This window comes from Phyllostomus hastatus, unplaced genomic scaffold, assembly GCF_019186645.2.
Source record: "Phyllostomus hastatus isolate PE091 unplaced genomic scaffold, TTU_PhHast_1.1 phas_contig_196, whole genome shotgun sequence".
Taxonomy (NCBI): Eukaryota; Metazoa; Chordata; class Mammalia; order Chiroptera; family Phyllostomidae; genus Phyllostomus; species Phyllostomus hastatus.
Window position 1 is genome coordinate 2,701,070 of NW_025333709.1, and position 23,877 is coordinate 2,724,946.

Below are 23,877 nucleotides of genomic sequence, written 5' to 3' on the forward strand. Positions count from 1 at the left end.
AGGTTTTTTCATGGCCCAGAGGCCTAGGAATTAAAAAAAATATTTTATTTGTTTATTTTTTAGAGAAGTGAAGGGAGAGAGAGAGATCAATGTGTGGTTGCCTCTCTCTCACACCCCCCACTGGGGACCTGGCCTGCAACCCAGGCATGTGCCCTGACTGGGAATCAAACTGGTGACCCTTTGGTTTGTAGGCTGATGCTCAGTCCACTGAGCCACGCCAGCCAGGGTGGCCCATGAACTTTTAAAAAGACAAGTTACTGCCCACTATCTTAGTCAGTTCGAGCCACTGTAACAAAACCACAGACTGGGTGGCTTAAAACAGCAAACATTTATTTCTCGTAGTTCTGGGAGCTGGGGAGTCCGAGGTCAAGAGGCCCCCAGAGTTGGCATCTGGTGAGTGCTCTCTTCCTGGCTTGCGGACGCCTGCCTTCCCCCCGTCTCCTCACGTGGCGGGGAGCGTGAGCCAGCTAGCTCTCCGGTGTGTCTTCTCTCTAGGGCACTCGTCCCACCACGGGGCTCCACCCTCATCACCCGATTGCCTCCCGAAGGCACCGTCTCCGAATACCATCTAATTGGGGGTTAGGGTTTCAACACCATTTCAGGGGCACACAATGTGCAATCTAACATATCCACACAGACCCAATGTACAGGGTGAGGCTGGGACGAGATAATCCTCGTGTATAATGGAAGAATGAGTAACACGGGTTACTGAATTGTAACAATTTTGACATTCCATTGGGCAAATATTGCCAAGTTTATTTACTTTAAAGAGAAGAAAATTTCCTTGATTAGGCTCTGGTTCTGGAACCTAGAAGAGGTTCACTAGGGCAGGGACTGACACTTTTTCTGTAAGGAGCCAGATAGCATATATATATATATGTGTATATATATATATATATATATATATACATATATATATATATATTTAGGCTTCATGGGTCCAATACAGTCTGTCACATACTCCTGTTCTTTTTTACAGCCACTTAAAAATGTGGAAACCATTCTCAGTTCAGGGGCTGTCTCTGTCCACTGTTCTTCCCAGGTGTCTGTGCTCTCCAATGTGTCCTTCCTTTTTCTTAAAAAGAGATTTTATTTTTAGAGAGAGGGAAAGGGAGGGAGAAAGAGAGGGAGAGAAGCATCAACATGTGGTTGCCTCCTGCGCACCCCCTACTGGGGGCCTGACCCACAAATCGAACCTGCAACCCTTTGGTTCACAGGCTGGCACTCAATCCACTGAGCCATGCCAGCCAGGACCCATTCTTCCTTATCCATCTCACTCCTTGACCACATTTGCAGAGCGCTTTGAAGAATATGCCAGCTTTTGGCTACAGAGCCTACTTTCTGCTGGTAGAAAATTGGGAGTCTGGGAGGGTTTTCTTTTGCACTTTGAACAGTCTTAGTCTCTTTTCATACAGGCAGACAGCATTTTTGCTCATATGGCTGCCTCAAAAATTTCGTGGGTTTCCCATGTATTTTATTCCATGCAATCATGCACCAAGGAGGCACCACAGGTCTTTCTGAGGTGTGCTTAGCCCTCTAGACTTAACGACCACCACTTCTGCCTATCTGGCCGCTGTCAGAGCCATGCCCTGAGCATTCCCGGGAGCCTCTGATGGCCCCCTGTGACCTCTGCTCCCTGGCATTATTCCTGTGATTACGGTACATTATATCACAGAAGGGAGATCATTCAGGTACCCCTGATCCATTCATGTGCCCCCCACGAAAGCAGAGTTTTCTTTGGCTAGGAGCACAAGGGATGTCAGAGAGATTCAGGGGATGAGAATGATTCGACTCGCCGTTGCTTGCTTTGAATAGGGAGGGGGCCATGTGCAAGGACCACAGAGTGGCCTTAGAAGCTGAGAGTGACCCTGGCCAACCAGCAACGAGGGTCTCCCTCCTGTATCTGAAAGATGCACAAAGACTAACGCCAGAAACTCACACTGTCCATCTTGCAACACACAGCAGTAACTGCTCATCACACAGATGTCTGCTGGTAAACAATGGTAACGCAACATGTATCGAGCGCTGTGTGCCCAGCTCAGTGAGGGCTGTAGGGAAATACATGACTTAATACTTGCCCCTAGGACCTGTGGTTTCATAGAGGTGCTTATGCAGCACAAAGAAGAATGAATTCCTTCAGTATTATTCTCCGAGGGCACACTCAGTGCCAGACGGAGGGGAGGGACCGTGCAGACTCAGACCTGCACTAGTCTGGTAAGGCGCGATGCACACATAACCAGAATCCAAGGCGGAGTAAAACCTACCCTACAGTCAAAAGTAGCGGCGGAGGCTGGGCAGGGCTGTAAGGAGGAGAAGGCCGTTAGCACCAGCACTGGGGGATCGCAGTTCTCAACTAGCTTCAGGGAAAAGCAATTCCCCCACGACCCTGCCTCGATTGAAATCCAGACCCTGGGTAACCCACCTACTTGCTCGGTGCATGAAGATTCTAACAGTACCAACTTAATTTGCTAGTTTAAGACTTAGAACGTTAGCACTTAGAGCATTACACAGCAGGGGCTAGAGCAGCTATTTTACTACACCGGTGCAGGGAAGGAGACGGGTTAGGCTCGTAACCCGGCCGTGAGACCTCGGGGCGCCAGAGCGCTGCAGGGCGACAGGAGCCAGCACGTGCGAGCGCGCCCGCCAGGTCACACCAGCGGCGTGGCCGTAAAGAGCTCCGGCGTGTCGTAAAGGGGCCGCACGCCAGCAGCGCCCTGGCAGACGGCTGGGAGTCCATTTTGGACGCCGCCTCGGCTGCGAAAGTTCAAAGAACCTGTTGCTCGTCACCGTGGCGGTTCCGCCGAGCTCAGCCCCTAGCTCGGCGCTCGCTCTCGGCCGGCTGGCCTCTCGGGCGCTGTGACCCGGCCGCGGCGGCGAGGGGCGGCGGCGGGCGGCGCGATGCGGCCCGTGGACGCCGACGAGGAGCGGGAGCCCGAGCAGGACTGGGAGAGGGTCCTGAGCCCCGCGCTGCACGCCGTCCGCCGGGACGTCACCGCCCTCGAGCGCGAGCACGTGCGCGCGCACCTGAGGGCCCGCCGGAAGCTGTTGGAGATCGAGAGCCTGCTGGACGAAATCAAGAGCGAGGTGGAGGCCTCGGAGGAGAGCGCCCTGGATCCCGCCCGCAGCCCCGGAGCCGAGGCGGAGAAGCGGGTGATGAAGCTGTGCGAGAAGGTGGAGAAAAAGGCGGTGGAGGCCGCGCTGATGGGGAAGCGGATCGTGGAACTGCACCAGCAGATTGACAGCTACGGGTGTTACTGAAGGACGCGCGCGGGAGCAGGTGCGTCTCGGCGGGCGGCGGCGCGCTTGCTGCAGCGGGTTTTGTGACGAATGTCCTGCCCCGAAATGCATCGACGCTGGGCGGTGGGAGGCGGCGTGGGGCCGGGGAGGCTAAGATGGTGCAACTTCGCTTAGATCTCATTTTACTGTCCTAACGTTGGTGATGAGAAGTAAGTAGTTTGGTGTGTGCAGTTGGGAAACACGCAGAGGAAATATTTGCAGAATGGGGACCAGCCCAGTCACTAAGGCGCAAACCTGGGTCACAGGGCAAAAGGAGGAGAGACGCGTGGGAGGGTTGTGCAACTGCAGTCAGGCTGGAAACTTGTAAGTGCTTCGGTGAACTCGCAGCGTCTCAGGATGGCTCTGTGGCGAGGGGCAGCACTGCGCCCGCTGGTCAGGTGTGTGCGCTGTGCTGAAGCGGCTCCCCCGCTTGCACTCTAGGTTCCCCGCCGCTGGGCTCCGGTCGGCCGGTGAGGAGGACGGACCGCCTGGAGAGGCCAAAACCGCGAGGCGGTCTTTTTCTCCCCCCGTTTTTCTGTCTGCGTTTTCATCATGGTAAACGCGCCATCTCCTGTACCATTCTGGTAGATGAATTCAGTATTATAGCGTCATATGTACAATATGAGTGTTAGGTGCATTCAGCTCGGAAAAGACAGTTTAGATACATTTCACTTTTTATTAAATGCTCTTACATTAAAAAGAAAATGAAAAAGAAATAGGACCTAGGTTGGAAGCTGCTATGTGGTCATAATTGTTACTGTAGCTTGTATTTTTAAAGTTTGCAAGTATACCCTTGTGCTTTGCTGTTTTTTTATGCTTCCTGGAATGTGGGGACCGGTGAGAAGGACTCGAGGTCGGAGTTCTGCAAGAGAGAAGACACGCCTTGGCTGCAGCCGCTGAAGCCAGACCCCAGACCCGAGAGGAGGGCGTGGAGACCCCTTTGGACCCGACTGAGGCGGCCCAGAGGACGGCTGGGCGTGGAGGACGGTGGCGAATGAATTTTGGGACTGTGCAGTCCGTCAGGTCGAAGGAAGAAGGCTGTGTTTTTTTTTCTTTTTTTTCAGAACTGTAGTATTTCTGTGGCACGTTAATTGGTGCACATCATGTAACCTGTCTGGTGAGTAACCTAGGTTAGGGGGCGAGTTCTAGTTACTATGTGTGTTTGCCGACTTTTTGATAGAATACAGCCACGCATTTCAGGGGCTTCTATGCCAGAATGCCCCTGACCTTGCGGGGCCGGGTGGGGGGGGGGAGGGAAGCACGGTGCTGGCGGCTGCAGGGGGACCCCTGGACTGACAGCCAGAGGCCCCTTCGGGCGGAGGGGGTTCCCAGCCCGGCCGGCAGAGCTCAGGCTTGTGATGAAGTTGATTTCCCGGGAGAACAGAGGCTGAAAGCCCAGTTCTAGAATCTTTGTACCAATGACCAAAGCCGTTGACTTGGCCAGGAAAAAGGTGAGATAAATAAATTTCTTTCAAAATGGAGTTCCGTGTTGATCATCATTGTTACTGTAACTTGTAGTAACTTGAAGTGGAGGTCAGGTGCGTACTCAGAAAAGGGCTCCAAAGCCCGTGGGGCCGGGAGGTGGGGCGTGAGCCGCAGGGACTGTAGTGGGAGGGGAGGGGGCAGAGCAAAGAGAGCCCTTCTGGGAGAATCCGGCCTGGCCCCGCCGGCAGGGGGCTGAAGTCCATGTGGTCACTCACCCCTGCGACCCTGTGCCATTCCACAGCACTGACCACGGGAGAGGCAATCGCGCAGTGGCAGCAGCCCCCCCCCGCCCCGTGCTGATCATGGGTCCAGCATAGTCCTGAGTGCCCTGGCGCCCGGCTGGGCAGTGCTCGGACCCTGGGCTTGTACGTGTGGGTCTGACGTTCACAGGCTTGGAGCCGAGCCGGCCACGGTGAGGCAGGAAGTGAGGTTATGTGTCTCATCATCAGTGAGTCCGGTAGGAGAAACAGCAGGGGGTGTTGCTGTCCACACAGGTGGCGCCTCGGACAGTGACGCTTCAGCAGAGACATGGGGCACACACAGGGATGTCCAGGGAAGTGTTCCAGGCAGGTGGGACGAGCAGGGCACCCAAGTGGTAGGGACCGGTGGGGGGCGGCGAATTGGAAGGGGCGGTCGTCTGAGTGACAGGTGTCTGACCATGTAGGAAGAGGCTCAGTGGCAGCTAGGTTGAACAACGGGGGGTGGAGCAAGGGTGAGAGCCGGGAGGTGTCCTGGGACACAGTGGTCACTGCAGGCCCTGGTCAGTGTGCGTGCGGCTCTCTGAAGGCATTGCTTGTGGCACGTGCCGAGGGGCTGGATGGGGACCGGCCAGGAGCCGGCTGTGGGCCCAGGGCTCGCCGCCTGCACTCCTCTTCAGGGCAGCAGACTCGCTTGTCAGACACACCCGGGCAGTTTTGCAAGTGCAAGGTGGCCCTGGGGGTACTCCGGGACCACAGGTATACGTGGGCCGGGACTGTGGTGGTGGGGGGGCGCTGAGGAGGGAGTCAGCTGGGCGTCGGGAAGTTGGAGGGTGTGTTTCAGACCTGCTGACCCTTGGTCTGGGCCTGGAAGCACCCGTGCGCAGGCCCGGGGGACACAGGCCCGGAACTGGCCCCCGGCCCAGTCGGAGAGGGCCTGTGGGTGTTGGAGGCACCTGGGAGGTGAGGAGGGAGGGAGGAGTGCAGCTGTGGGGGGTCTTCCTGTGGCTTTGAGGGGTGTCACCATGCTCCACCAGGGGTCTTCGTGCTCCGGGACCTGAGGCCCCGGGATGTCCTGGGCCCTTCTGGACTGTCAGCTTCCTCGGATGTTTGACAGGAAAGAGTAGTTTGCACTTGTGATGACGTGCTGCTGGCTAAAGAAGACTCAGTCTTGGGGCTGTTTCTGGAGCCCCCGGAGCAGAGCTCTTCACGGTTCAGGTGCACCTGAGCCCCCGGGGACTTACAGGAATGTGGGCTGTGGTCCTGCGGTCCTCCCCGGCTGCCCTGCGTTTCCTAACAGGCCGGGGTGACGCCACCCTGCGGGTCGGGCACCACTCGGAGTGCGGGCCCGGGGTTTGCTGAAGACACGAGTCAGGGCGGCAGTGGGAAGGTCAAGGAGGGTCCGCTGCCCCGGTCAAGGGGCCACCTGGGTGGTTGCGGCAAACGGGAGGGCTGGGTGCGGGGCGGGCCCACAGAAGGCATCAGAGCGGGACGCTTAGGGTCCATCCTTTGTTTTGTTTCTGTACTTCTCTGTACTTACCAAAACTAATGTGTAAAACACTACAGTGATAATCACTTTCTAGGAAAATAATGAAGAATGGGGAAGAAGATGACGGGTGAAATGTTGAGTCTTAGCCCTGGCTGGCGTAGTTCAGTGGATTGAGCTTGGGCTGCGAACCAAAGTGTCGCAGGTTCAATTCCCAGTCAGGGCACATGCCTGGGTTGCCGGCCATGACCCCCAGCAACTGCACACTGATGTTTCTCTCTCTCTCTCTATCTCCCTCCCTTCTCTCTCTAAAAAATAAATAAATAAAATCTTTAAAAAAAATGTTGAGTCTTCCAAACAGCTGCCCCGTGGACTGCAGTCCTGCCTGGGAGTCTGGAAAGGGGCGGGGCGGGCTTCCTCTGGGAACAGGGAGGCGGCACCCTGCGGTCACAGGTGCTGGCCCTGCGGGGAAGTGACCCAGGGGCCGAGCCCGCCCTCCCATTGTGTTCTCACCGCCCTCTGGGAGACTGGCGCCCCTCGCTGTGTGGGTGACAGTGTGGGGTGCAGAGAGCAGCAGCCTCCAGGCTCGCCCCGCACTGGGCAGTCCTCACCCCACACGGTGGGGTGGGAAGCCGGGTGTTGATGGATCTGAGGGGGGCAGGGGGCGGTGGCCGATCTGTGGCCTCTCCCCTCGGCTGCTCCCCAGCTGGCAGGGCTGCCCTCCGGGGAATGGCGGCCCCTCCAAACTCAGTTCTGGGAAGAGGCGGATGAGCCCCACTGTAGCTCCGGGTCCAAGGCAGCTTCTCCCAGGAGCCGGTGCTCCGCCCCCTCCACACGTCCTGTCCGCACCAGGGGAGTGGGTGGGGCTAATGGGGCTGATGGCCCTTCGCTCCCCCTTGCTGTAAAGTTCTGGGCACGTGGGGCACCCGAGGGGAGAGGCTTTAATCTCCCTGTCTGTGACAGACTCCCCGAAGGAGTAAATGTGAACCCAAACTACATGTGGTGTCGTGGGCACTTCCTGTTTCAAAGCGGACCAGCTGCCGCCTCCTTCCTTTAACAGTTTCTCTGTGTTGCCCTCCACGGGGTCCGTGTCTTTAAGGGCGCCCCCTCCACATTTCTTACCGGAGTTCAGCATGCCTAGGGGCCGGCTGCTGGTCTCCCACACAAAAGGCTCCAAGGTCCTCCAAAGTCCCCCAGGGCCCCGAAGGACACACGGCACGGCTTGCACTCAACGGCGTGGACACCCCCCTTGGGCCTGTGCAGAGATGCGGGCCGGCCTGCCCCCGAGCGCCCTGTCTGGCCTCAGTGGCCGGAGCGTGGGGGCTGTTGGGAACTGCCCTGACTGGTATCAGAGGCTGAAACCCCCACCTAGCTAAGGCTAAGGGAACGCCCTTGGAACCATGAGCCAGCAAGGAGACAAAAGCTTATCTCCCTGGCAGGAATGCTGCTTCTGCTGCTTTATTCATGACTGAACCCCAAAAAGCTTGGTCGGTTAGCCAAAGACGGGTAAGATTCCCCACGGGGGAACAACCTAAGACAGGCACGATCACTTTTTGGGAGGCCCCCCAAAAGAAGGACTTGGGGGGCTGCAGCAAAAGGGGGGGTGATGGACCCTCGCTCCTCGGCTTTGACATAGCCTGAGTTCTCAGCGTCTGGAAGAAAATCTCCTTATCTCTTGGTTGCCTTAGTTCCCTTGCTCCACCTAAGCCTGAAACAATGACAGGGTGGTGCAGCTCGGTACTGAGAAGTGCGGATTCCCCAGGGTGATCAGGCCTAAGAAAGAACATGTAAATTACTGTGAAACGTTCTTTGTTTAGAATGCTCTCAGTTGAATGAGAAGGGTCTTAGGAGGAAGTTAGTTTGTTCCTCAGTCTTACAGCTCTTTGACCCCCCAACTCAATAGACCGGCAGAGTTCTTTGTTTTCTATGGTTCCTTACTTCCCCCTAATGAGTACTATACTTTACCTGAATTATTATGCAAAATGAGCCCAATAAAAGCAGGTATGGACGGTAAATCAGCGCGCTCCCCACTAGGGGGGGTGGCCATTTCATCCCTACTTCCCCACAGAAACAAGTTTGTCTCTGTGCATGTGTTGTTTTTTCTCGCGTGTTTATCGTTGAGCCATCCACAGCGTTCCGTGGTCACTGCTGGCCAGTGACCCACGCGCAACAGGGGGCACCTGCAGCGTCAGCAGTGCTCATATACTGTGCGCGTCCCCCGTCCCCGCCTCAGGGCTCCAGCGTCCCTTGGTGGGTCCTGGGTGACGGCGGTGCCTGTTGTTCTGAGTGGCCTGGTAGGCTCCCGGGTGGGGGCTGCTCGCCCTCCCAGAGAGACCACGATCTTGCAGCTGTGACCACAAGCCAGGCGTGTCCCGCCCACCCCCCACTCGGCGGAGGGGACAAGGGCTGGAGAAGGAGCTGATCCTCGCCGCCACCTGCGTGCTGAAGCCTCCGTAGGACCCGAAGGCTGCCGGGCCGGGGAACACGTCCTGTGCCGGGAGGGTGGGCACCCCGGGGGCTGTGCCTGGGGACCCCTGTTCCTCTTCACGTGTCCACTTGTGTCCTCGGTTGTGTCCTCCGTACTGCCCCAGTGGACAAGTGCTTCCCTGCGCTCCCAGAGCCGGCGAGCGGGGTGTCAGACCCCAGGAGCCCGTCCTGGGGACCCGGGTCACAGCCGGTCTGTCGGGAGGACCGGTGACGACAGCCTGAGACTTGCGGTCGGCGTCTGAGGTGGGGGCAGCCTCCTGGCGCGGGCCCCTTGCCCTGCGGGGAAGGGGCCTAGAGCGCCGACTCTAGGGTCCCTCAGACCCGCGCACACGTGTGCTGTGCGGCGTGACGTGGGGCGTGGGAGTGAAGGAGAAACACGGTGAGTTTTCTTTCCAGGCTAGTCTCATTAACACTTGACGCAGCTGAGTGTCCAATAATTAGTCGGTGAATTGTAACAAAGCCGAAAACTGCAAAAGTTGCAGTTTAGGCAACTGGTAAATTACACCGCTAATATAACATTGTGTTTTCTTAATCAGCTCCTTAGTTTTAAAGCAATTAACCATTAAAACTACATTTTAAAGGTATTGTTCAAATTAAAATATACCACCTAATAGATAAAATTCGCACTCGCCCAACACTGCGTTTTAAATTGCAAATGCAGGCTGGAAGTCCAGGTGGCCCCGCAGGGTGCAGCCCGCAGAGCGAGGTGTGCTTCTTCTCATGAGGACGGTGCTGACCGTTGACCCTGCCCTGTTGACCCTGCGGAGCGCGGGCACGGCGGCACGGCAGGGCCTGACGGGGAGCCGCGCCCAAGCCAGCACGGAGGCCTCGGCTGGTAGCGACGTCCTCTGGTGCCGGTGCCGGGCCTACTCTGCAGCTGGAAGTTCCCGAATTGACGCCTGGGTAGAATACGTGCTCGCTGAAGGAGAAACATCATTCGAATGAGCTAACGTCAAGCTTGCACATTGTATGAGTCTCCTGTGGCTGCTGCGACAGGTGATCGCAGCCCGAGATCCACCCTCGTCCCCGCAGGTGTGGAGGGAGCGGTCCGGTGGAGACGGCAGCAGGCCGCGGGCCTCCTGAGGCTTCTGCGGAGAAGCTGGTCCCGGTCTTCCCGAGCGTCTGCAGGCGCCCTTGCCCTTGGGCTGCTGGCCCCTGGCCCACATTTCCACCTCCTGCCCTGACTCTGACCCTCTGTTCCTCTTACGGGGTCACCTGGCCCCCCTCGGATAACCCAAGGTCACCTGCTCGTCTCGTCAGTTCCACCTGCAAAGTCCCTTTGGGCGCGAAGGAGGGTGTTCCCAGCAGCAGGGTTAGGACGTGGGCACCCGGGGGCATCTCGGCCCTGGGCACACGCGTTCCCAGCAGGGACCCCAGCCGGCACGGGCTGAGGGAAGGAGTTTGTGCTTCCCTGTGCTGTCGGAGCGGCTCGTGGGCAGTGGTGACAAGCAGACCCAGTCGGTGTCATTGGCCCTGAGTGCCCCCCTTGACGCTGCACCCTTTATTATGCCTGCCTCCCGGTGAGTGCCCTGCCCTGGGCCCGCTGCGGCCCGCACCCCACCCCGGCCCCCCCAGGAGAGCCGTAACATCTTCCTCTGCCCTCCGTCCAAACTGGCGAAGTCAAAGGAGCAGGTCCTGGACAGCTTCGCCCTCCTCCGGCAGCCCCAGGGCGCCGCCAGCTGAAACCGGGCGTTCCGGCTGCGTGAGTGCGAGCCAGGCGGGAGCTCGTCCCTGGAGTCTGAAACGGAACAGCGCGTCCTGCCCCCGGTGGAGTGAGGCGCCCCGGGGGCAGGAGCGGGAAGGCCGAGTGTCCTGGCTTGGCTCTGAACCCTGCGGGGGGTGGGGGGGGCAGAAAAAGGGAGTTTTCGTCTCCCTCGATGCCCTTGGCTGGGTGCTGGGGGCCCGGGGTGGGGGGGCCTGGAGCACAGCCCAGGACACCTGTGAGTCGCCGGGGGCAGGGCGGGACGGAATCCGCTCCTTGCACACCTGTGGTGCTAGTGAGCCTGGGCCCCTCTGCTGGGCTGAGCGCGCCCAGTTCCAGGGCTGGGAGGAGGCGGCTGTCTGTCCCTGAGGTCACTGGGGGGCCACCAGGCTGTCCCCCCCACCCCTCCTCCTGCGGTTTGCACCCAGCGGGTTCCCAGGGCGTCCCACCACTGTGCTCCCTCCGCTTTTCTCTCGCGTGCTTCTCCGGGGCGCGGACAGCCCCACAAAACCAAGTTCGGAGGGGTCAGAAAGGGAGGGGCAGTGGGCATGTCCGCTGCACCCCAGCTTTCGTCTCCGCGCGAGAGAGGAGGGAGGAGAAGGGTGATAAAGCCCCCTCCCTGGGGGTGGCGGGGTGTGATGGTTGTTTCCATGTCCCAGCAAACAAATACGGGCTTATCTATAACTAACAGGACAAAAAAAATCCAGGGAGTGAGCACTAACAAAATTGAAAAGACTCGTAGAAATTTCGGAGTAATGAGGGGGAAAGAGAAGAGAAGAAATAGAAACCGGCCAGTTGCCAAGGAGGAGAAAACCCAACAACAATGCGGTGTAATTCAGTTCAGCGGAGAGAGAGGAAATGCCGAAGGGTCTGCGAGCGCGCCAGCTTTCTTCCAACGCGGAGGGAGACCGGCGGGCGGGGTGAGATGGCGCCCGAGCTGCAGGCACGTGCGCCACCGGCCCGCGGGGAAGCGCCAGCGGTTCAGGGGCGCGGGGCGTGGCGGGAGGGAGGGGTGTCTGCGGCGGGAAGCGCGAACCAGGAGGAAGGGGGGCGTCCCGGAGCGATGCAGGGCCTACGGAGAAGCCGTGCATGGCAGCCCTCGTCTCTCGCTGTGTCCGAGATGCTCCGACGCGTAATGGGCTGGATCCCGAATGACCTCCAGTCCCGGATCCGCGGGCACCGGGCGGTCCCGAGGGGGGCGGGGCGGAGAAGCGGCTCGTCCTGGCCGGAGGAGCCTGTGGGCCCGGTGGCGGTCACGTGGTGGAAAAGCCCCCCCCGCCCCCCATGGAGTCCCGCCTGAGGGGCCTCGTCCCGGGGCAACCGGCCGCCCCCTGCGGGGAGAGGGGGTCTGGGTGGAGAGCGACCGTCCCTGCCCCGGCCAGAGGGCCCGCGGGCTCGAAGCCGGCTCGGTCCGGTCTGCGCGGGCCGGGTTCCGGCCGGGGCGCCTTTGCGGGTTGGGTGTGACCTTGGAGTCGTTCTTTCTGGTTTCGCTTTCACCTGTATCATTTTCACGTTTTGTATACTTTTTAACATTTTTAATATTGTCTGTGAAAATAGTATATGTATAGATATGTCATCTATGTAACATAGTTACACAGGGAATAGGTCATATGTGATATATAGGAAGTCTGCAGTTTATAATATATATAATATATGGAACTACAATGATACACGGCATTAAAGGAAACGCACACGTAACCATCCGCCAGGCCCGGGAATGAAGCCACGCCGACACCCCCGGGAACTGCGCCGCGTCTCTTCCCGACCCCGTCCTGCCTCTCCCCCCTCCACGTGGCCCCCTTGCGGCCTCTGGTTGCCGGTTTCCTTGCTTTTCTTGATCGTGTGAGGAGCTGCGAATACGACCCTGAGTAGCTGGTATGCTTTCCCCGTTTGGAACCCCGGGTAAACGGAGCCCTCATCATCCCTCTGCACGCACCTCCGCCCGCGCTAACACGCTAACGCGCTGGGCATGGCTGCGGCCTCTACTGCTCTGGGCGGGGCTCCTGCCTGCGGCCCGCACTGGACCACCTGGGAGCCTGGGTGCGGGTACAACACACTGCTGGACGCCTCCCCAGTGGCCAGTTCATTCGGTCTGGGGTAGGGCCTGATCATCTGTATTTAAGAAAAATTTGTCTTTATTTTTGATTTTGGAGAGAGTGGAAGGGACAGAGAAAGAGATGGAGAAAGAGGGGGAGAAACATCCACTGGCCGTCTTCTGCATGCACCCCAACTGGGGACCGAACCAGTCATGTGCCCTGGCTGGGAATCAAACCAGCAACCTCCCCTTTTGCAGGATGGTGCTCAGCCAACTGAGCCATGCTGACCGGGCTATCCACTCGTCTATGATGGGCTAACCTGAATTTCTAACAGCTTCCCAAGGGGTGCTTGGACGACTGGTCTTTTGGGGCCCAACTTGGAGACCCACTGTCCCCTTGCTCATCCAGGCTGCTGTGGATGGGTCTTTGGGTCACAAACTGCAGCTGTCATGCACGACACCACCACCTGCTCTATGACCAAAGTCCGTCAGTCCCACCTGCTCCTGAAAAAGCAGGGCTCAGGCGCTCTGCGGAGATTTCCCCGAACGTTTGGTGCCTGGAAATCCATCCACACGTGGCCATGCACGGAGACACAAGCTGTGCTCTCTCGGGTCGTAGCGAGTGGAACTGTGGCCCCCGGAGACACGCAGGGGTCTCCACCCCCAGGACCTGGGAACGGGACCTCCTCTGGCCGTGGGGTCTTTGCGGAAGTGATTGAGGTAGACGAGGCTGTGCTGGAGTCGGTGGGGGGGTCCCGCTCCTCCGTGGTGACTGGTGTTCTCGTGAGAAGAGACGAGGCAAGGCGGCTCTGTGCAGGTGGAGGCAGCAACAGATGGGACAGAGAGAGGAAACCAGGGGTGGCCGGGGCCGCCACGAGCTGGAACTGAAGACAGAATCCTCCCCGGGAGCCCTCGGGCACCTGGATTTTGGGTACCGGGCCTCTGGACCTGCGGGACAACCCACTCCTGTGGCTGAAGCCCCCAGTGTGTGGCACTTGGCTATGGCGGCCCTAGGGCCCTCGTACAAAGGTGCTCTGGAAGTTGCGTTGTTTTCCCCTAAGACGTGTCAAGTGTATTTTCTAAGCCCAATGGTGGTCCCTTCTTGCAGGCCCATCCCAGCCTGGCACTCGGAACACCCTCGCGGTGCTTTCCCGCTGCACCCTCGTCCCTTGTGTGGTCACTCACGAGGGGCCTCTGCGTCCCTCTGGGGTCAGTGGTCCTCGGAGAGGTTCATTAAGGACTAAGAAACGGCACAGAGAGAAGGGGAGGGAGACTCTGGCCTATACTAGTGAGTGTTCCGGTTGCACAGTTAGGGTAAGTTGTTCTGCATCATTCACACAGGCCCACAGCTGCCTCTACCCCGGCGACCCTGGGGGCCCTGCTGCCTCACGCCCTGGAGAGCAGACTTGCCCTGGCGAGGGGCCGGGGGTCGGGTACCTCCCAGCGACCCCGTTATTGGGAGCGGCACGCTGCCGCCACAGGGCCGTCAGCGTGCTGGTTTCCAGGGCCGCCGTAACAAAGGACCTCAACCGGGACTTGTTTTCTGGAAGTGCCAGATCAAGGGCCAGACCCCGAAGGCCTGAGACACAACTGAGGGTCTGGCTTCCGGTGGGCAGACCCTGGGAGCAGTGGCAGGTCGGAGCAAAGGGGTGCTGGGGTCCCTGCTGCTGGCCCGAGGGCCTGGGCGTGGGTGCAGGCCTGGGCAGTTTGCCCATCGCAGCAGGCGTGAGCCCCCAGGCCGGCCCCACTGGCTCCAGAGGGCGGAGGACGCAGCGTCACAAGGACGCACAGGCAGCGGTGCCAGCGTGCCGGCCCTGCAAACTCCCACACACGCATTCAAGCAACGGCCAGGCTGTTCCTTCCTCGAGATCATGCAGAACAGGTCATGCTTTGCACCCTTCCCCCGCAGCCACGGCCCGCTCGAGAGAGGTCCCAGGGGCGTGCCCACGCCTGAGGCACAGGGCAGGGGGCTCCGTGTGGGGGCCACCAGCACCGTGTGGAGAGACCCCGGTGCGTGCTGGCCTGGAGTGGACAGTCGGCTGCTCAGACCAGGGTCGCAGAATGCTCTTCAGGCTGTCACACCAGACCTGTCCTAGGGAGCACTGTCCCCGCAGTGAAAGGCCACTCCTGGGGAAGGGACAGAGAGCCTCTGTGGTTGCCACAGACCCTGCCGAGACGTGCCCCACCCGGGGCCCTTCCGGCCTCCCAACAGGAAAAAACGCACGTCTCCTGTGGAAGCCCCCAGTCCGTGGTGTGTCTGCCGGTGGCCCAAGCAGACTGTGGCCACATCACGAAGGACTTGGCCCCAGGAGGCAGTGCCAGCATGCTGCGGGGATGGCCCCGAACGCCGGGAGAACGTTGGCACACCGAGTGACGGAGGGGTGCCGGGCCACCCTGGGCAGAGGGAGGACGAAGGTGTCCACAGATCCAGAGATGTGGGCGTGGGCTGTGGTGGGGGTGGGCATGCCCCGGAGGACGCCCCGCTCACCAGGCGGGACCACTTCCCCACACTCTGTGGGTTACACGAGCGTCACAGCCCACCCGGCTGCAGCGGGAGGATGCACAGACCCCGTTTATCAACGGGAGGAGGTCAAGGTCGTGGCCTGTGACACGCTCCCTGAGTGGGGGATGTTGTGTGGCCATCTCGGGAAACAGAATGGGGACAGGCTCACCAGAGAGACACGGCGGCTCTACACCACGCCCGTTGTTGGTCCCTCAGGTCCCTGTTTGCGGGCAGGGTCCACAGGGGCCTCCGTCAGTGGCTCTGGGCTCCTGGCCATCCTCAGAGGGCCCCCTATTTGGCCAGCCTGGAGGGGGAGCGCTGCCCCACGTCCTGGGGCTGAAACCAGGCACATGGCCGCCATGAGGGAGGGCGGCGGGAGATGGGTCTGGCCGTGTGTCCTGGAGGGTCATGAGGACACAGGTGGTGGGGGACACTTTCCTTGTCTGCACCCAGGGAGGGTCTGACGGGTGGAGCCGGGAGGACCCGGACTTGCTCGCAGGTGGCGGTCTCCCCGTGTGCTCGCTGCCAGGGTGGCGGGGTGGGTGACTGCTGCGGGAGGGCGGGTCCCACCCTGGCGGTGCCGGGAAGTGCAGCCCGAGAGGCTGGCCCCTCGGGTCTCAGGCAATGTACCCCCAGTATGGGTCCCCTCTATGGGGGCACAGAGGTGGCTCCTGATGACACTCTTGCCCCTCCGGGCTGCACCAGTGGGCCCTTGGCGGTCCACCAGGGTGGGCTGGGGACACAGACGCTGCCTGCCACCTCAGTGCTCTGTGTCACTGAGTCCATAGCTCCTCTGCCGCCGCCCCGTATTTCTGGATGTGCCCCTGGAGTCAGAGAACTTCAGTGCTTTGCCAAGGTCCCCATCCAGGGACCCCGGCCTAGTTCTGAGTGTTTTCGACAGTCTTGCTCCCGCATTGGCTGTGTGACCTCGGGCAAGTCCTTCTGACGACCAGTGTTCCTCCTTAAAGTGGGGCTACCAGTCCCTGCTCCCGGGGCCGGACGGGGGACTCCCTGCGGGAGAAGTGGTCAGGGCGGGCTTCCTGGTGGTGGTGGTGGGGGACAGGACCCCAGTGGGCCCAGGTCCCCGCGTGCACGCCTGCAAGTCCACAGGGCCTCGGGTAAATCTTAACCGGGACTGGCCTCGCCACGCTGGAGGTGTGGTCCCCAGGCCCCTGACTCAGCCTCAGGACGCTGCTGGGCCGCATGTCACGGCGCAGCCGGGTGAGTGACGGGGGTGGGCGTGCAGGGGGACGGGAGTGGGGGAGGCCGGGGTGCAGAGCCCACGAGCCCCTGAGCTCTGAAACTGGCTGAGACGCTGTCCCCCGGGGCGCCCGCCCAGTCCCCTCGGAGCGTGTCTTGCACGGCCAGCACATTTTTACTGGACTTGCTGCATGCTGTCTCTTGACCAATCTGTCCTTCAAGAGGGCGAGAGCCGAGGTCTCGCCACCTCGCCAGTACCGGGGGCGGCACTTCCAAGCCGAGGACTGAGTTGAGTTTGCAGGGCCAACCAGGTCCAGGAGCCCAGCCCAGGGGTGCGGAGCGGACGCCTACAGAGCCCTGGAGGGGCGTGGGCACTGGGGCGAGGAAGGGGCCCTCCCTGGCCGGAGGGATGTCTGCCTGGCTGCCGGGGGCGGCGGTGTGTAGGGTTTGGCTTCGAGGTGGACAGCACTGGCCTGAAACCTGGACACAGGGACAGGATCGTTGGCAGCCGTTGGGCAAGCACCCCCTCCTGCGGGGCTCGGGTGACGCCTAGCCCCGGGGGCATCGAGCCTCCCAGGCCTCTGCCTGCTCCCTCCCCCACGGGGCCCGCCCACTGGTGGACTAACTGTCCCTGCGCCTGCCACCACCTGCCAGGTGCCTGGATGGGGCCGCTCCACTGGCTGCCCCTGTTCACTCAGCTGGTGGCGTGGCGGCTGTCGGGGGCCCAGCATGCGGACCCCATCCGGGTCTTCGTGGTGCCCCACAGCCACATGGACGTGGGCTGGCTCTACACGGTCGAGGTAGGTGCCGGGCGCCACTCCCCCTGGGCCCCGGGTGCTCCAACATGCCTCCCTGGTGGATCCCCCGTGGGTTTCTGTTGGGGGTCTGCACCAGCGAGGAAGGGTCTGGTTCCAGGGTTGCCTCTGGACCACTTCCTGCCTGTGAACCTCAGTTTCCCCACCAGAGACAGGGAAAGTGGCAGGCGTGGAGGACAGGTGTAGAGTGCGTGGGCCAGATCAGGCCACGGCGGGTGCTTGTCCGGGAGACCCCTCTGGGCCCCAGTCCCCCCTGCAGGGTGCCATGGGTCTCAGCGCGGGCCCGGCTTCTCCCTCTGCTCCGAAGGCGTCCCTCCCAGGCAGCCCCCGGCTCAGCCCCCGACTCCCTTCAGCTCGTTCCTCCAAGGTCGCCTTCCGCCGAGGCCTCGCGGGAGTCCATCTGGGGTCCGCCCCTCCCCCACATTTCACCTGCTGCCTTGTCTCTATGGACGGCTTTCCCCGCTGGGGGCGGGGAGCTCCCCAGTGGGGGGCGGGGCTCACCCGTTGTATCGCTGCCCTTCTCGCTGTGCCTAGTGGACGGCGGCCACGCGCCATACTATTTGTCGAATCAACGGATGAATCGGCACAAAGAAAAAGCGGGCAGGTCCCTGGTTTCCTTAGGTTCTTCGGCGGGGCTGGGGGGTGCGGGGGTGGGGGTGGGGGGAGGGGCTGACCCTCATGGCCCTCATGGCTGCCTCAGACTTTTCTTTGGAATGAGAGAGGACATGCGTGACAGTGAACAAAGACCCTCTGTGGCTGTGGATCGATACCTCTGCAAAGGACATTAGCAAGGGAGTAGCCAGAGAGAGAGAGAGAGAGAGAGAGAGGGAGAGGGAGAGGGAGAGAGGCGGGGAGAGGACTGGTGCTGAGTGTTAGGTCTGGTCCTGGGCACGGGGAACCCCTGGGGGTGACGGCTCCCCTGCAGGTGGAGATGGCTTAAGGGACGGGAGCATGCTTGTCACCGCCCCCCGCCAGTTACAGAAGAGGAAACTGAGGGCCAGAGAGGGTGGGGCCTTGCCCAGGGTCGCTCAGGATGAGCTCTGGAGCCTGCTGGCTGCCCGCCCAGGGCTCCTGGCCGCCTTTCGCCCAGCCGCTGGGGGGCACCGTGCACCTGGAAATCAGGTTGGAAGCGGCTGGGCTCCATTCATCCCCCAGAGCCCCCTCACCGCTCCCCCCACCCCACTGCCTGGCGGAGGCAGGCAGGGGACCCAGCGACAACCCTGGGGGGGCAGGTCCTCTCAGCGGCAGCTCTCAACACACCCTGCTCTGTCCTGTCAGCCCACATAGGCCCCCAGGGTGGGCTTGACTGTGCGGTCCCCGACGGCGCCCTCGGGGACAGCGAGCATGCCGCTTGCTCCGGGACACTGCCCTTGGAGAGCGTCACGGTCCGAGTCCTCCCGCCTCTCCGCAGGACAGCACGTTCTCTCCAAGGGGCAGCCCCGTCCTCCTCTCCGTCCCCGCCTCCCTAGGGTCAGGACGCCGCGGGGAGGAGAGGGGTGGGCCGGTGCAGGTGTCGCTGGAGAGGCAGGGCCCAGGGTCACCTGGTCACCGCACCTCCCCCCACGGTGGCCCTCCCCAGGAGAACATGCGGGCCTACGCGGCCAGCACGCACACCACCGTGGCGCAGGCGCTGACCCGCGGGAAGCACCGGCGCTTCGTCCTGGCGGAGCAGGAGTACTTCCGGCTGTGGTGGGCCCGCGTCGCCTCGGAGACGCAGAAGCAGCAGGTGACTGGCTCCGTGGGCGGGGTGGGCAGGGAGAGGGGCGGGGCACGCGCCCGTCCCCATCGGGTCGGGTCGGGCGTACGTATGTACGTACGTAAGGTCGGGCTGTAGGCGGTGACGGCGCTGGGTTTCAGGCTGTTTGCGGGAGCGTGCAGCACCCCGCCGCCTGGCTCAGCTGTGCCCCTGCGCCGGGCGCCCCCTGGGTGGCCCCGAGCCCACACCCTTTTCCCTCGTTTCTGTGTCTGCACGACCCCCACGGGCCTGGGACCTGGTGACTGGCCAGGTGCCACAGTTCCTGTGGTTGACAGGTCGGAATCGCACATTGCAGGGAGTCAGGGAGTTCCCTCTCTGCGGGGAGGCGGCAGGGCGGGTCCTGCCGCTACTGCCACCTCCCGGTGTGCTCCCAGGCAGGGACAGGACTCTGGCACTGCAAGTCCCACATCAGCGGGTGGCAGTGACCCCCACCTCCTCGGAGGGGCTGTCCTAGAAACACATCCACCCCCAGGCACCAGCCTGCCTTCAGCACAGCCCCTGCCCTGAACTCCAGGGAGGCGAGTGACTCGCTCCAGGAGGCAGCGCTGCCCACGCAGAGCAGGGAGGCCGCTGGCGCCCCTGGGGGGTCTGAAGCTAAGGGGTGGGGGGAGAGGTGGGTGCGTGCCTGGCACTGGGCTCCTACTCTCCACGTTGCTTCGCCGAACCCTGCCTACAGCCTGTGTGCTGAGGACAGCCACCCCACTTTACAGAGATGGCCTAGGTTCAGAGAAGGCACGGCAGGGGACTGTCCTGGGGTCGCAGGGCTTACGCGTGACACGTAGGGTTCCGAACCAGACACGTCTGACAAAGTATGTTTCTCCAGGTGTCCAGTGAGGGGTCCGCACTCCCTTCCATGGACACCCCCAAACCCAGCCATCCGTCTCCTACCCCCACCGCCATGCCTGGGGAGAGGGGTCCTGGCAAAGCCCTGAACGGGCATCTCGATGGCACAGCTGGCTGGAAGCAGGGATTTTTGTCTGCTTTCTTCACGGCCGAGTCCCCACAGCCTGGACAGGGCCTGGTAGGCGGTGGGCGGCCGCCTACAGCAGCACACAGTGGGGGCTGGCTCCGTGTTTGTTGAGAGGGTGCGGTACCGGCACTGTGCCTCGGTAAGGAAGTAAGTCGTGCAGTACAGGGGGCGCAGCACAGGGGGCGCCATGGCCCCGGTTCCCTGGTTGTCACTGTGTTCTGTGCTTCCATTCATTCATTCGATAGTGTTTAATGTTCCTCAAGGACAAAGAGAAGGACTATTAAATACTATTAAATGAACATTCTCTTTTATTTTTTAAATGTTTCATTTATTTACTTTTAGAGAGAGGGAAAAGGAGGGAGAAAGAGAGGGAAACATTGATGTGTGGTTGACTCATGTGCGCCCCTGCACTGGGGACCTGGCCCGCAACCCGGGCCTGTGCCCTGGCTGGGCTTGAACCGGCGACCCTGTGGTTCCCAGGCCTGTCCTCTGAATCCACTGAGCCACACCAGCCAGGGCTGATGTTCTAACATTCACAGATATGAGAACCATATTGGACAACATGGATCAGACGAAGGTCTTTTGAAAAAAACAAAAACAAAAACAAAAAATAAACAACTTTCAGCATATCGTGAGAAAAATCCACATTGAAGGACTACCTGTAATCTTCCAAACGGCCAGTCCCATGAAGGGCAAGGAAGGGCTGAGGAGCTGCTGGTGAAATGCGGTTAAAGTCTGTGGATTAGACAGCAGTGTATGATGTGAAATTTCCCGATTTTGATCATTACACTCTGATTAAAATCATTCTGTTCTGCCCTGGCTGGTGTGGCTCAGTGGACTGAATGCCGGCCTGCAAACCGAACAGTCGCCAGTTCGATTCCCAGTCAGGGCACATGCTGTGGTTGGAGGCCAGGTCCCCAGTAGGGGGCGCATGACAGGCAACCACGCATCGATGTCTCTCTCCCTCGCTTTCTCCCCTCCCTTCCCCTCCCTCTAAAAATAAGTAAATAAAGAATGAAATCAAATCAAATCAAATCATTTGTTCTTACACAACACTGACCGAAGCACTGAGATGTTCGCACGTGCGGACCCGAGCTCTCGGACGGCGTACAAGACCCTGTCTGGTGCAGAGAGTGACGGGAGTGTCCGGGAAACAGGAGAAGTGTTCAGCCATGAAGACTCCAGGGAACGGATGCACGGGAGTTCTTTGTACAATTCTTGCACATTTTCTCTCACTTGGAAATTCTCTCAAAAGTAAAACATTCAGAAAAGGTTGATCATGTAGCCGCCACGGGCCGAGTGCGGCCGTGGGAGGCAGCCACGAGGCTGAGCAGCCCAGGCAGCGTCCTGCTTTCGTGGGGCGAATGCCAGTGCGGAGTTCCAGGGATGGCCCCTCGGGGCGCTGCGGGCACAGCCCTGCAGGGCCTCCCCCACTCTGGGGTGGTGACCCGGCTTTTCCTGTCCGCCCACCGCGCCCAGGTTCGCCAGCTTCTGGCCGAAGGACGCCTGGAGTTTGTCAGCGGCGGCCAGGTCATGCACGATGAGGCTGTGACCCACTTCGATGACCAGATTCTACAGCTCACAGGTTCGGTCACCGTCCCCCACCACCAGGGCTCCTCTGGGGCTGCCATCTGGGCGGGGACTTGGTGTCGGCATCCAGGTTCTGGGCCTCACCTTCCCCCGGAGCCAGAGACCGGCCACCAAGAACAGTGGCCGGTGGGTGCCGCAGTCGCGCCCGTGCTGCCACTGCATGCGGGGGCCGCGAGTGGGGGCTGGACCGGGCTCCGCTCAAGCCCAGCCCTGTGAACGGGGCAAGGCCTGTCCCCTCGTGGCGCCTCGGTGTCCTCCTCCTTAAGAGGGGTTTGGTGGTAATTCAGAGAGGCCACGTAAGTGAAGTGCAGTGTTCCCGAGTGAAGACTCAGTAAATGTTCAAGGCCATCACCGCCACCACTGCCATCATTCTCACCATCACCACCATCATCACCACCATCATCATCACCACCACTGTCACCACCATCATCACCACCATCATCATCACCATCACTGTCACCACCATCACCACCATCATCACCATCACCATCATCACCACCATCACCATCATCACCACCATCATCACCACCATCATCATCACCACCATCACCTCCATCACCATCATCATCACCACCACCATCATCATCACCACCATCACCGCCATCACCATCATCATCACCACCACCATCATCATCACCACCATCACCGCCATCACCATCATCATCACCACCACCATCATCATCACCATCATCATCACCATCACCACCATCATCATCACCACCACCATCATCACCACCATCATCACCACCACCACCATCATCACCACCATCACCACCATCACCATCATCACCACCATCATCATCACCACCATCATCATCACCACCATCACCACCATCACCACCATCATCACCACCATCATCATCACCACCATCATTCTCACCATCACCACCATCACCACCATCACCATCATCACCACCATCATCATCACCACCATCACCACCATCACCATCATCACCACCATCACCATCATCACCACCATCACCATCATCACCACATCACCACCATCACCACTGCTGTCACCACCACCACCATTGCCCCCGCCACCTTCTCCCCCCGCCCCGTCCCCACCGCACCGTCACTGTCCCTGTGGCGGTGGCGGTACTTTCCTCACCGTTCAGACTCAGCTGAGGAGTCTCATCTGCCAGGAACCCTCGTTTGGGTCCCCACAGCTCCTTGCCGCCTCCCTCTTTCCCCTCTGAAACCACAGGCGGCCTCCGTCAGCCACATGAGTCTGACTCCCCTCTGGGGCCCCAGGGCTCACTCGGCTCAGGGTCCGGCCAGAACCAGAGTGGTGGGTGTGGCCGGGTGGGGTGACTTGGGGGGAGCCGGCTGGCCTGTCCCAGGGCACCCACAGCGGGAGCAGCCCTGGCCTCTGGCCTCAGCCCACGGTGCCCTCTGCCCTGAGCGCCCCAGGGCTAACCCTGCAGGCCGGACCTAGAACATGGCAAGAGTGGGGTGGGTGGCACCCCTCCGGGACAGGAAGGGCCCCAGCTCTGCCGTGGGCCCCATGCAGCTCTGTTCCCAGTGCCCCTGCTCTCCTCCTCCCTCCTCCCGCAGCTGGGCCCGTGGCCCGTGGCGGCGGCTCGGAAGCCACGAGTGAACACTTGAGTGGCGGGACGGTCTCAGATGGGCCCTTGCATTAGTCGCCCAGTGCCCGAGACCCTGCTGGCCGGGAAGCAGGGCCCCCGGGGCCCTGGGAGGTGGGGGGCCCTCCCTGCCCCCAGCTCGGCAGCGGCGCTGTCTCCGCAGAGGGACACGGCTTTCTCTACGAAACGTTTGGGGTCCGGCCGCAGTTCTCCTGGCAGGTGGACCCGTTCGGCGCATCCGCCACGACGCCCACCCTGTTCGCCCTGGCGGGGTTCAACGCCCACGTCATCGGCCGGATCGACTACGACCTGAAGGAGGCCATGCAGGAGGCGCGGGTGAGTGCGGGGCGTGCCTGCCCGCGCCGCCCCTTCCGGCACCCCCTCGCGCCACCGGGTTCTCCGTGTCCCCCGGAGCCCCTGCCCTCAGGTCAGGGTCCTGTGCAGAGTGCCCTCAGCAGCGACAGTCCAGAGAGCAGAGGGAGCCGGCCCAGAGGGAGGAGGGCAGAGCAGGCAGGCTGCAGGTGTGCGAGACAGGTGACCCTTGTGAGCCCCAAGGAGGACCGCGCTGACCCTGAGCACACTTCCCGCGTGTGCCAGCGTGTTGCACCCACGGGCAACTCTGTGAGCTGGGCGTGGCTCCCCTCCGTTTCCATGGCCTGGAATCCGGTCACAGGCGAGTCAGGGCACATGTGTGGGTCCCAGGGGCGATGCTAACAGAATCAGGATTTTATCCCTGCTTGTAACCCTGAACACTTTCTATCCGTCTGAACTACAAAACGTAGGCTGCCC

General features: G+C 60.8%; 2 protein-coding genes across 3 annotated transcripts in view; both read left to right on the top strand.

Moving 5' to 3' along the window:
* Nucleotides 1-2,728: 2,728 nt before the first annotated feature.
* LOC123815782 (putative MORF4 family-associated protein 1-like protein UPP) lies at nucleotides 2,729-4,757 on the top strand. 2 transcript variants are annotated; one of them, XR_006785165.1, is made up of 3 exons: nucleotides 2,730-3,277; nucleotides 3,718-3,831; nucleotides 4,122-4,757. XR_006785165.1 is itself a non-coding variant. In XM_045834373.1 (2 exons), the coding sequence occupies exon 1, from the start codon at nucleotides 2,899-2,901 to the stop codon at nucleotides 3,256-3,258; it is 360 nt and encodes a 119-aa protein (XP_045690329.1). In that variant the 5' UTR covers nucleotides 2,729-2,898; the 3' UTR covers nucleotides 3,259-3,277; nucleotides 4,122-4,757. The 2 variants fall into 2 exon arrangements, 1 of the variants encoding a protein (XP_045690329.1); XM_045834373.1 differs by lacking the exon at nucleotides 3,718-3,831 and having other exon boundaries at nucleotides 2,729-3,277.
* Nucleotides 4,758-17,033: 12,276 nt separating this feature from the next.
* Nucleotides 17,034-23,877, top strand: part of MAN2B2 (mannosidase alpha class 2B member 2) — a 30,581-nt gene continuing 23,737 nt past the window's right edge. The window contains 4 exon segments of the mRNA XM_045834581.1: nucleotides 17,034-17,171; nucleotides 18,766-18,912; nucleotides 21,392-21,497; nucleotides 23,252-23,424. Of these exon segments, the coding sequence (XP_045690537.1) occupies nucleotides 17,034-17,171; nucleotides 18,766-18,912; nucleotides 21,392-21,497; nucleotides 23,252-23,424 (564 nt within the window).

What these genes read in the sequence shown, in the direction of transcription:
- LOC123815782 (XM_045834373.1), top strand. Translation starts at nt 2,899, where the DNA reads ATGCGGCCCGTGGACGCCGACGAGGAGCGGGAGCCCGAGCAGGACTGG.